Genomic DNA, 12,347 nt, shown 5'->3' with positions numbered 1-12,347 from the left:
ACATCAACACACACCTCGTTGTTTCCACTTTTGGTGAATTGGGACAAAATTGTCCTTGCTCCAAGTGATCTTACAATTGCTTGTTATTTTCCATATAGGACATTTTCCACGAAATTCCCTTCCCGGGAAGAGTGGACATCTGGTTATCTGGAAAGAAGTATTTCAGACGGCATCGTATGTTACACTGATGGCTCCCTTCTCGAAGGTCGAGCAGGTGCTGGTGTTTATTCTCGTGAGCTAAGGCTGTATCAGTCTTACTCACTTGGTAGACACTGCACCGTTTTTCAGGCCGAAATCTTTGCTCTTATGTGCCGAAGCACGTAATGGGCAAAGTAATATACTTCTGTTCAGATAGCCAGGCTGCTATTAAAGCACTTGCTTCGGCCAACTCCAGGTCGAAGATAGTTATCGCTTGTCGAACTTAAATCGAGGAACTGAATTCAGCAAACGCTGTTCACCTTCTATGGGTACCTGGTCATTCTTCCATCGCTGGAAATGAATTGGCTGATGAGTTAGCTCGCTCTGGAGCATCACATGACTTCATTGGCCCTGAGCCAGCTATTCCGATATCGAAGTGTTGGATTAAGCTTCAGATTCACACCTGGGCTGTCACTCAACACAGACAATATTGGAATAGTTTGGAGTCATGTCGTCAAACCAAATTGTATAGTGCTGAGCCATCTCTACGGGTGGCGAAGTATCTAACTAATCTGTCTAAGCAGAATTGCAGCATACTGGTCAAAGCATTGACTGGCCACTGCCGACTGAGCTATCACATGGCGAATATTCAGCAAGCTGATTCATTTGCCTGTGATAGCTGTGAATCCGATTATGGAACTTCGTATCATTTGATATGTAACTGTCCAGTTTTCGCGCAACTGCGTTTCCGAGTATGCGGTAAACACTTATTAAGTGAAACTGACTTCAGAAACCTGAATCTTCAGGATATTCTGTTGTTCTTAACCCGCTGTGGTAAAGAGCTATAGGCTCTCTTTCGCTTTATGCGTTATTACAGTGCCCTTTTCAGGGCGCTGTTTGAACCCATTGTGGTATGCTTGTGCGTTAGTACCCTCTTCCAGGGTATTTTTCCTATTTCCCTACCTGTCCCTATCCCCATCCAAATCCTTTTTCCTTCCTTTTCCCTCAGGTAGATGATGAAATAGGCTGTTATTTTGGCGATGGCACAAATGTCCCAAATGGAGGATAACGTGCCTCTGGAGCCGGCCTTCTGATACCTGATACCTGATACCGTTGCCAACCAGGCAGACCTTTTTCGATAGCAGGCCTTGATCCGGTGCAGTGCCTCATTCCTCCGGGCAGCACTTCCAACAGGTAAGTAGTTGTTGATTTTGAAGATCGATGATTGGAACCCCAATTGCACGGGAATCGACGTCCTGGATAACCATTCCCACCTCATTTCGGATGCTGCAGCCGGAGGAACTTGACACTGCACCGCTTCGCGGTTGGGTTTCCGAGTAGGTGTTCTTGATTGGCAGCAATAATGGAATGATGAGAATCAAAATCTGATGCTTGAGTTTTTTCTTGTATTTTTCATGTATTAAACTATTCGCATGCGAGAACAGTTGCTCTTGATCAAGAACGAACGATTGAAGATAACTACAAGAACCTTATAAAACTGAAAATAAGTTCAACAGTTCTTGTTGTGTTAATGGTTTTATGAACTGAACCTCAAGTATTCTTGGAGGTGATTGACGAAGAATAGTTGTGCTCAGCTGAAACTCCGATAAGATCAACTAGAATATGCAATGTTCCGATAAAACTATCATAAAACAAATAAAACCAAATAGAATTAAGATTGTTACTTGGGATATGATGTAGAAAAGGATGCTAATGTGGAGGCCATATGCGTACATGCTTTCATTTAACCACGGGTAAAGTGTACGCATATCGCCTCTACTTTAGCATCCTATTCAACAACATGTGCGATTGTTTGATATCATAACTAATTTTGCTTTCAGGATGTTATCAATAACTCTTTAATATCAAAATTTGTTATTGAAATATTTCCAAAATTCACTGTTATTAAGTTGTTATTGACACTAACAAAACATGTTATTAAATTGATTTTCCAGGAACAAATTTTTGTTATGTGACTTGTTATTTTGCCGCTTATGACAGACAAGTTTATAACTCAATATGTTATGTTAATAACATAAAAATTACTAATTCCATTATGCAGTTATTTTGCCAAAATAACGTATTTTGTTATGCTGTTGTTATTCTCTTCTGCTCGGGTAAATGTGTGTGGAAAAATAGCTATAGTTAAAATGTACGAATAAAAGGAAATTAAAAAATAAATAAATGTACAATGGAAGTGTACGAATTTTAAGCAAACTAAACCCATAAATGAGCTTCAAGATACATACTTAATAATAATTAGACACTAACCGTTATTCTTAGAGCTTCAGCATTGGAAGGGACATCCACCTTTATGCTTCCTTCTCCGAAGTTGCTCAACCAGACGGGGTAGCTTGTCTCAGAATCGCCAAAATTAGTTGTAATCACAGCGTGGTTTGGTTTGTTCGCACCAGTAGGTCGTCCAAGATGATCCTTAATGCTCAACGAAATTGTATATGGCAAACCTGGTCTGAATGCTGTTTTCGATGAAATTTTCATATTGTATGGATACCGATATATTGGTAGCGACTCAATTATGTTTTCAGTATGATCTGCAGGTTAAATAAACAGTAGGTTATTTGTCAGTGTTGTTTGTGTGATAATGTGCTAAAATGCTAAAATGTCTAAATCATTGGTTCTCTTTCTTTCTCTTTTTGAAACGTTACTAGTCAGTCACTGAATAGCGCTGAAACCTCTGAACTAGAATAGGACCGAACATAATGTTCCTTCTAAAGCAGTTTACCAAACGTGCACAGTTGGAGCGGCATCCAAGAAAACGCAAACTGACGGTAGAAAGTGTGAAAATTCGATTTTGTTGTAAACTGACTAGATTCTTGTCTATTTGCCGTTTTTTTGCCATAGTTTTCAAACTTAGGCGATATTACTATATAACATAGTATAACTATTCAACTATTACACTGATACTCACTTGATAAAGTTGCCTGTACTTGAACCACCAAAGTAACCTGAGTGAAATCCGAACCGCCATCCATATGCACTTGGTTTTTCAAATGAAAATGAACAGTAGTTTTTCCGTTGATTTGACCCTGTGCAATGTGATCCGGGGGTCCAGGAGGATCATCAAGAAACAGTTCAGCTTTGTAACGACCCTCCACTGGATGATCGAACGTGTATGCTGTTTCTAGCATGATCGATATAATTGGGTCATCCAGCAAAACTGGTTTCAACGGGGTAGCCATAACAAAAAACTTAGGCATAACGAATTCCTTTACTTCGAAGTATTTGTGTTCTGCAACCTAGAAGTGTTATGTAGATGAATTTTCAGTGTTATGACAAACCTCGGGGTTTCCACTTACGCCATCAACAAGCACCGTTAACGACCAGATTCCAGCGGATGATGATAATTGTACGGTCGAATCAAAAACACCATTGTGTAATCTAGCGAAGGGCCATTTCCTGAACACATTGTTAAGCGAATCTGTGATTGAAATTTCAACAGTTTCGATGCTTGTCACCGGTTTTGTGTGAATATCGACTACGATAACTCGAAAGAGTAGTTTTTCGCCCGGATTGTACACTGGTTTGTCAGTTTCGATGAGTGTTATTGCAGTTTGGGCGTCATATTCCAAGTCAGCGGTGTCAATAAACCTAAAAGTTCGGTCTAAGCTCTTCACTTCCAATTCATAACTATAACTTCCTTTTATGTCAGCCACCTGAAATTAATATATGTAGGTAGATATCATTTCGATGCATCAATTTACTCCAATCCCAAATACGTACATTGAATGTTATTAATTTAGAAGACCGTCGACCGATTTCACGATTTTCAACTATAATCGATGAGTCGTTCCGTTTGAGGGTTGCCTGTAATTCAACTCGTTTGTTGAATGAATTCGTGATCGCGACTTTGAACTCACTTTTCGGACGTATCTTTTTTGGGCCAAAAATAATTAATCTGCAATTTGATAGAAATACAAAATCATTAGAAACTAAAACTTGCGAGCAAACTCTTGTTAGCATTTCATGGATCATGACGAATGTGGCAGCGTATTTCACATGATTTACCTGGAGTGACTCATCTATTTGCATTCTCTCTGCATTTTTAATAAAATTTACCTTTATCTTTGTATAGTCCATTACTTCGAGGTGTTGGCCGTAGTATTTTATTCCTCAATTATGTTTCAATTTTTTTTTAGTTTGTACGGTCCATCGTAATAACTTCAGCACAATGTTTTGATTCAATGCCTTGATTTCGTGGTAATAAAAGCATGTAACATTGTACAATGATTCACCAGTTCTCCTAATTTCGAGGTGACGCAAGATCTCTCTCGTTACATAACACATCCTCCAAATTTGTGTTCTGAACCTTCCCCGGTTGACCGTAAGGACGTGGTCGGCGCCGTCATTGACCCATTAAAGTTAAAGTTCTCGGAACGTGTACATTGAGAAGTTTGTACTAATCCCAAGACTCTTATGTCTATTCTCTGAACAATTCCGCTAGCTCTGGTCAATCACGGGGTAGCAACTACGAAGTGTACGCGTACACGCGGTCACCATGCACATTAGTATGGGACACGCTTGTATGGAAAAAAATATATCCTCGCTCCAGTCGACTTTTTAGATCCCATTTAGGTCCCATATGAACTGTACAAAATTTCAGCGCAATCGATGAAACTATAATTTAGCGCAAGCGGTTCAAAGTTTTCATAGGATTTACTATGGGAAAAGTTACACTTTCAAACAAAAAATCCCAGAGGTCGCCCCTTGTTTCCTTAATTCAAATCGATCAACGCTTCTTGTAGAAAAATCATTCACGAAACTTTCCTTCGAAGACCGCAAAACAATTGGATGCTTGTGAAAAAAGTTATTGATTTATTGCCGATTAGTGATCCGACGAACGGCTTTTTGTTTTGTTTTATCAGCAGCACTGTAGCTGCTGCCTTGGCTGCTGCTGTTTCTGGGGGTGGTGATGCCACCCGCTACCCCATGCAGCAACGGCAGCAGCAGTGCTGCTGATAAAACAAAACAAGAAGCCGTCCGTTGGATCACTAATTGGTAATAAATCAATAACTTTTTCCACAAGCATCCAATTGTTTGGCGGTCTTCGAAGGAAAGTTTCGTGAATGATTTTTCTACAAGAAGCGTTGATCGATTTGAATTAAGGAGACAAGGGGCGACCTCTGGGATTTTTTGTTTGAAAGTGTAACTTTTCCCATAGTAAATCCTATGAAAACTTTGAACCGCTTGCGCTAAATTATAGTTTCACCGATTGCGCTGAAATTTTGCGCAGTTCATATGAGACCTAAATGGAACCGAAAAAGTCAACTGGAGCGAGAATTTGATGTTTGTCCCATACTAATGCACATGCTCATGCTCATATTTTAATTCTCTGTTACTCGAAAACGGTTTAATGTATGAAATAGACATGTACATTATTTAATTCATTTCAAATTAACTATACAGGTAGGATCCGTTTTTTCCACTATCCGTTTTCTTTTTACTATCTGATTTCGTCAACATATTTTTTCCATTTTTGCCAACACTTTTTTTGATCTTTTTTACTATTTTTTTTTACTTTTTTAGCTTAATAGCTGATTTTGATTACCTTTTGCCTATACTAAAATTTTCATCAATTTTTTTTCTTCGACTACTCGTTATCTCTTACTTATCATTAATCTTGAGGCAATAAACGAATTATCTTTAATCACCCATGATGACAAAAAAAGACTAACGTGCCACGCCACAGTACCTTGCGATGTTTTTCGTTAATCAATTGAAAATATTCGAAACAACCTAAAGATAATTGATTGAATTGAGGAATCACAGAGCTGATTTTCTAAGAATAATCATTTCCCAATGATCTTTAGAAGCTCTCAAGAGCTTTAGAAATCATCATAAACACATTTGAAATACAATATCTTTGAAATGCAGTTTTGTGCATCGCTGAAACTTTCACAGATATGAGAAGCAACTTTGATAAATAACTAGTCAAAATTTCTACCTATTACGACATTCCGTTTCATTGATACATATCCGCGAAGGCTTAACTCTGACTTATATAGTGAAAATCTTTTAGATTTTTTTTAATCTAATCCCATAAAGCACGCTCATATCCATTTAAAAAACTTCTATGCGTTAATGCCGTGCAGTGTCAGTTTTTCGGATACTTCGAATGCCTCGAAATATTGGATGGATTTTCGCTCCAGTAGGAGAAAACGTTTATTTACAAGTTCTCCACTAGGTCACTAGATGTGACGTCCGTTTTCTAGCGTTAATGTATTTTTCAGTCTCTGACTGAAGAAGATGAAAATTGTATTTCAAACATCTGGTTTAACTAAGTATGATTCTGGAAAGCTATACGAGAAATTTTAGGATATGATTACAAAGGATCCACAGGAAGAAAGTTAGATTAATTCATTGAGGTCAGCATGTTTTATGGAAAAACTTTTACAAATAAATTTAATGTTCTAATTGCAGTTTTCAAAAAAAAAATGTCGCTTATGAGAATGAACAAAGTTTATTGTAACATTTGACATGAAATGTTACTTTCATAATCATATTTAAATACCAATAAACTGCGATTTTGAATACGATGGATTAGGATCACAATTAAGGCAAAATACACTTCGTCCACTTAATTCAATGAAGTATTTTGTTTTGATCGAATTTCGAGTCGTGCCCAAATTTAAATATCCATATATCGCATATGAATAAGAATGCTTTTCAATGATTTGGTGTGTACCTAAGTAACCGTTCCAGATTGCTTGACCTGGTGAATATCAAGCAGTTCCATGTTCTTAAAAATTTAAATACGATGCGGAAAATATACTCAAATTCCAATAATCTCTGCATTGAAACAAGTTTGGACTATTTGGACTAAATAAATTACATTGACTCGCCTTAGTGCTTCTGGATAGATAGTATTTAACACTATATTAACAAATAGGGTCTAGGACCATTTAGAAAGGAGCACCTATTTTTGGGCACTTGCTGCTATAGCTCAGTCAATTCCAAACCGATTGACTCGAATTGTTGCACATAGCTAGATACTATGCGTATCTGATCGTGTCTCAAAAATCAAGTCAATCGGTTCTAAATTGACTGAGTCATTGACACAAGTGCCCAACATAGGTGATCCCGCCCAAATGGTTCCAGACTAGGGTGGCCCACACTTATATGAAAAACAAAAATTTCGAAAAATACCAAGTCTTACCTCCTAAATCAGTTGTTTTGGACTCCCAGAAGCTACGTTCAAAATTTGAGCAAAATCGGTTGAGCCTAAGGGGGCGCTCAAAACGCTTGAAGTTTGTATGGGAAAACTTGGCCAAATGTATGCAGAAATTTTAAGTTTTTGAATTTTGCCGCTAGGTGGCGCTGTAAGCGTTCAATAATCAAACCCTTTGGTATTATTGTAGGTGACTATATGCCAATCAACTTTGTCGAAGACCGCAAAGTGATCCGACGGCTGTGAAAAAAGTTATACCCTAGGCAAAGTGAGGCAAAGTTTTGAGATTTTATTATTGATATTATTCCTTTACATGTATTGGAAAAATAAAAATAAAGTTTATCCTCACTTTTCCTAGGGTATAACTTTTTTCACAGCCGTCCGATCACTTTGCGGTCTTCGACAAAGTTGATTGGCATATAGTCACCTACAATAATACCAAAGGGTTTGATTATTGAACGCTTGCAGCGCCACCTAGCGGCAAAATTCGAAAACTTAAAATTTCTGCATACATTTGGCCAAGTTTTCCCATACAAACTTCAAGCGTTTTGAGCGCCCCCTTAGGCTCAACCGATTTTGCTCAAATTTTGAACGTAGCTTCTGGGAGTCCAAAACAACTGATTGAGGAGGTAAGACTTGACATTTTAGGAAATTTTTGTTTTTCATATAAGTGTGGGCCACCTTATTCCAGACCCTATGCTGATGGAACTTATAAAGCAATTTTACAATCGTGGAGGACATTATTGAGCTTGAAATTAAGATTGGAAATATTTTCCTACATGACAAATTCAATTGATTTCATAAAAGTGTCTTCAAACATACACTACACATTCTGTATTGTGACACTAACTAAAATGTGATGAAAACAACAGTGCTTGTACGATTACTAATAGTAAATGAAGAATGTTCTCATTTTTGGCTTGCATTTTTTTTAGGGTTGTATTGTTTTGAACAGTCGTGAACTCAAACCATGTTTTCTGCGCAATGCCAGCTTTAATTCATTGTATAGAAATAGGTTTGTTTTATTCAATAAAGTTATCAATTTTACCATCTTGGTATGGCTAGGAGGTCCTTCGAAACATTAAGTGAATATAGACAACCCACAAAAACACTGGAAACGTTTTTTTTTTGTACTGATTGCAAAATATAAAAATATTAGAATTTATTATTATTTTTACACAGGCTTACCACGTTAGTAGTTTGAAAAATCGACCGGATTTTCTTCTCGAAAATTTGAATTCAATTATTTAGATCATAAGTGTAGCATTTCGAAGTCAAATCAAAGTAAAATAGTTATTTTGTTATGATTAGATAAGAATAGGAGCTTGCTTTTTTTGGCTGAATTAAGAGAAAACTTCAAGGATTTGTATGATATAAGTCATATTTGATTCTTCCCGGATATGTATCAATGAAAAAAAAAATGTCGTAATGGGCTGAAATTTTGACTAGTTATTTATCAAAGTTACTTCTCAGATCTGTGAAAATTTCAGTGGTGCACAAAAATGCATATCAAAGATATTGTATTTCAAAAGTGTTTATGATGATTTCTAAAGCTCGTGTCAAACCTTCAAAAATGAATAAAATTCAAACTCATCTCAAAAAGTTTCTAGGGGTGCTCCAACAGATTTGAAAATTGCATTTTTCTACATTTTCCATGCGCTTTTAGGCCCTACTAATAGGGTCTCTGATCACGGCAAAAGTTTTTTTTTGTCTACACTACTAATAGAGTTAGCATATAGTTTCATAAATTATAAATACACTAACCATTGACTGCCATTGCAATTTGAGCACAATATCTAAACAGCTATTAGAGTAAACATTCTAACGATGCAAATAATACCAACTTTGTTGATGTTTTTAGTAAAAGTCAAAAAAAAATATGGCTCTGTAAACTATATGATTGAAATTTGAAGTTGCACAAAGTGGTCAAAAAATGTATCACAGTAGAGAAGGAAAAAGTCTCACAAATAAAATATTAAATTTCCAAGCACAATGAAAGTTACTGTTTCGATCAGAAAAGATATTTATCGGTTAATTAAAGTAATTTTCACTGGAATGTTTGATCAAGAGGCATCATTATGGGCTCTCTCAATCCAAAATTATTTTTTCAAATTTCTCAACAACACATGCAGTAACGAACGTTAACCTTCCGGCGGTTGCGCAGTTAGCCACCCCCATCAGCTCCAAAGTATTGTACAAAATACAAAAGCGCGATCGCTCGAGGATTAAGCAAACGAATATCCTAATTACTGCTTCATTCGTTTTTATGGTATGACAGGCTTTGCCATCTGAAGGATCGAATGAGCTGAAAAATAAATTATTTTAATTTAAATGAGTTCTGAAAAACTAAGAAACTGTGCGGAGGTTCTTATGTTTCGTAGAATATAAAAAATAAAAAACTTGATGTCAGAAAAAATGTTGTGTGAATGCCTTTATCTATTCTTTCCAGGTTTAGATGAAGGGATTTCTTAGACAACTTGTTGAGTAAGCGGATGTGATAAAAAGTTAGATAAAATTTGGTATCTAATGATAAATAATGTTGAAATCATTAAAAAAACACCTTTGTGCAAATGCAAATTTGAATAAAGAAGTTAATTGTTAGAGAACTCGACTGTTCTTTAAAATATCATGACAATTGAAAGGAAATACAAAAACAAGGGTCACAATATACTGTATTCTGAAAACAGTTGGTTGAAATCATCAAAAAAATTCATTTTATTTAATAAACAAAGTGCATTTATAATTTCTGAAACAGTCTACACATAGAATAGTTGGGTAGGCGTTAAGTCTGGAATCCTAGAATTCAATCTAGGCATTTCTCCAAAAACTCTTGAAGGATTTCCAAAAGAATTGTTTCCCACAAGCAAAAGCAACTTCTTGGGGAACTGGATTCGAACACCGGTCCTCTGATTGAGAGTCGGACACCTTGCCTCTCAACCATATCACCGAGTTGTAAGAGAGACGATAAAAGTGAAACTGTTTCTACGTACCTGGCCATACATGTTTGTTGACATCTTGTACAACCAACTCAAACTTACATGATGGATGTAAAATTGAGTCAAACTTGCTATTCAGTTATGAAATATTTACGTACGTTGATGGTTTACGTCACATGTAAATTCCTAATTTTTTAAGAGTGGTCATATGCATCTCCAACGAAAATAGACAGACTAAAATCAGTCCGTTGAATTATCAAACAAATAAATAAATAAATAGATAAATTTTAGTTTCTTTTAAATCCCAGCTGCACACTAGAATCACAAAACTGTGGTGAAAGCCTCTTGTGGGTATCTGTTAAAACAAAATGTAAAATGTGAACTGTGCAACCAAGATCTGCTAAAAGTTGGCAAAAAAAACAATTTAATTTCATAGTATACTGCATAATTGTACCACATATAAACAGACGTATAACTTCGAACAAATTGAGAATAAATTCATCGTCACGAAAACATGATCGCCCAATGCTAATCACGCTGTGTTGCACGCTGAGTAGATGGCGTTAGTGAGCAAATGTCAAACAGGAGCAGAAAACCGATGCCAGCGAACTACATTGCTTGAACTAACCGTTATAAAGAGGAACGATTAGAAGTGAGTAGAGTGAGACATCTGTTGTTTATGATTGTACTTATGGAATCTCTTCTTAGTGAAACTCTCAGTTAAATAAAATGCAGTCAAGAATTTTGTAAATGAAATTATTCTGTTTTAGCACGTCAACGTTTTCGTTTACTTTGTTTACACGTGCCACGTGAGTAAATAACTAGCAAAATGTATAGATTTTATTATCCGCCATCTGTTTCCAAGGAGATTGAGAAACACATGGAGCTGCATGGTTGTTGATGCCTACGACCATCGTTAAAAGGGGTATTTTTTTAATGTCGTCATTAAGTGGCATCTTACTCCATGCCAGATGGCCTTTTTACACTACTTCCGTTTTACGAGCCAATTTTTAAAATCGCAAAAAGAACTCTTGAAAATTGCTGCTGAAGTAACAAGCAAATATGATGTAGCTGCTGTTAGTATTAGTATGCCTAACAAATGTGACTATTTATCATTGAAAATGATGAAAGTTTTAAGAGTGGCATCTTACCCCACCTCATCCTATGTGGGTCAAGAGAAGGAAAACGGAATCTTTCAAATGTGCATCAAATCCCATTGAACGGTAGCCAATAAACGCCGTCATGCGTGCAGCACCAGCGTGGTTCAAAAATCAAATCCTCGCTTCAGTTCACTTTTTGGGCTAGGTTTGGTCCCATGAGAACTGTGCAAAATTTCGATGTGATCAGTGTAGGGGAACAGAGCCCAAAATGCCAAGATGGGGTAAAATGGCCCATTTCATAAAATCATTCCTGAATGGGACTTCAACATTGTTATAGGTTAATGTTTTCAAGATATGTTTGCATTAAACACTCTTCTAAAAGCTAGGCCGCCAAACCCGTGGAAAATCGTTTGATTTCCCAATGAAAAATGGGAACTTCCGGTTTTTAGTGCTTGCAATTAAAGTTTTCGGGTGATTTTATTACCAGCCATGTGTTTCCAAGGAGATTAAAGCGCACATGGAGGCGCATGGTTGGTATTTAACTTTGATAACGATGGGAGTTTGAAAAATGGCATCTTACCCCACTTTCCCCTCATTATAATATCTATATATATAAAAATGAGTTTGACTTACCTTTGAGGCAACAAAAGTCACGAACGGATGAATCGATCAGCATGACTCTTGCACAGTTCGATTCGTATTCTTGGTGGCTGTGTTTATATGTACAGAAAGTTACGTAAGTCAACTAGAAAAGTAAGAAAATTTATAAAGTACTGATTTTTCATGAGCTGGGAAGAAAATCAACACGATCGAAATAAAACCAATCTAGAGTGCGGTGACGTTTTGAGCTCAACAGTTGTCAAACCACCACAAGACGGCAAGACAAAGCTTGCCGCGACAGCTAGTAGTGTATGCGATTCAAAGTTTGCATATGATTCGATATGGAAAAAGATACTATTACAGAAGAAACACTCCAGAGCCCACTAT

At 36.7% G+C, this 12,347-nt stretch overlaps 2 protein-coding genes across 2 annotated transcripts in view; both read right to left on the bottom strand.

Annotated features, from left to right (window-relative positions):
• Window positions 1–4,054, bottom strand: part of LOC109420622 (thioester-containing protein 1 allele S3) — a gene marked incomplete at its 5' end in the record, with an annotated part of 38,809 nt that extends 34,755 nt beyond the window's left edge. Inside the window, 4 exon segments of the mRNA XM_062850183.1 lie at window positions 2,410–2,690; window positions 3,068–3,395; window positions 3,456–3,812; window positions 3,880–4,054. Of these exon segments, the coding sequence (XP_062706167.1) occupies window positions 2,410–2,690; window positions 3,068–3,395; window positions 3,456–3,812; window positions 3,880–4,054 (1,141 nt within the window).
• Window positions 1–12,347, bottom strand: part of LOC134287690 (uncharacterized) — a 303,954-nt gene that overhangs the window by 180,102 nt on the left and 111,505 nt on the right. The window lies entirely within an intron of this gene.

This window comes from Aedes albopictus, chromosome 2, assembly GCF_035046485.1.
Source record: "Aedes albopictus strain Foshan chromosome 2, AalbF5, whole genome shotgun sequence".
NCBI classification, from domain to species: Eukaryota; Metazoa; Arthropoda; class Insecta; order Diptera; family Culicidae; genus Aedes; species Aedes albopictus.
The sequence above is the reverse complement of the archived record's forward strand: the minus strand, read 5'-3'. Positions and strand labels throughout refer to the sequence as shown.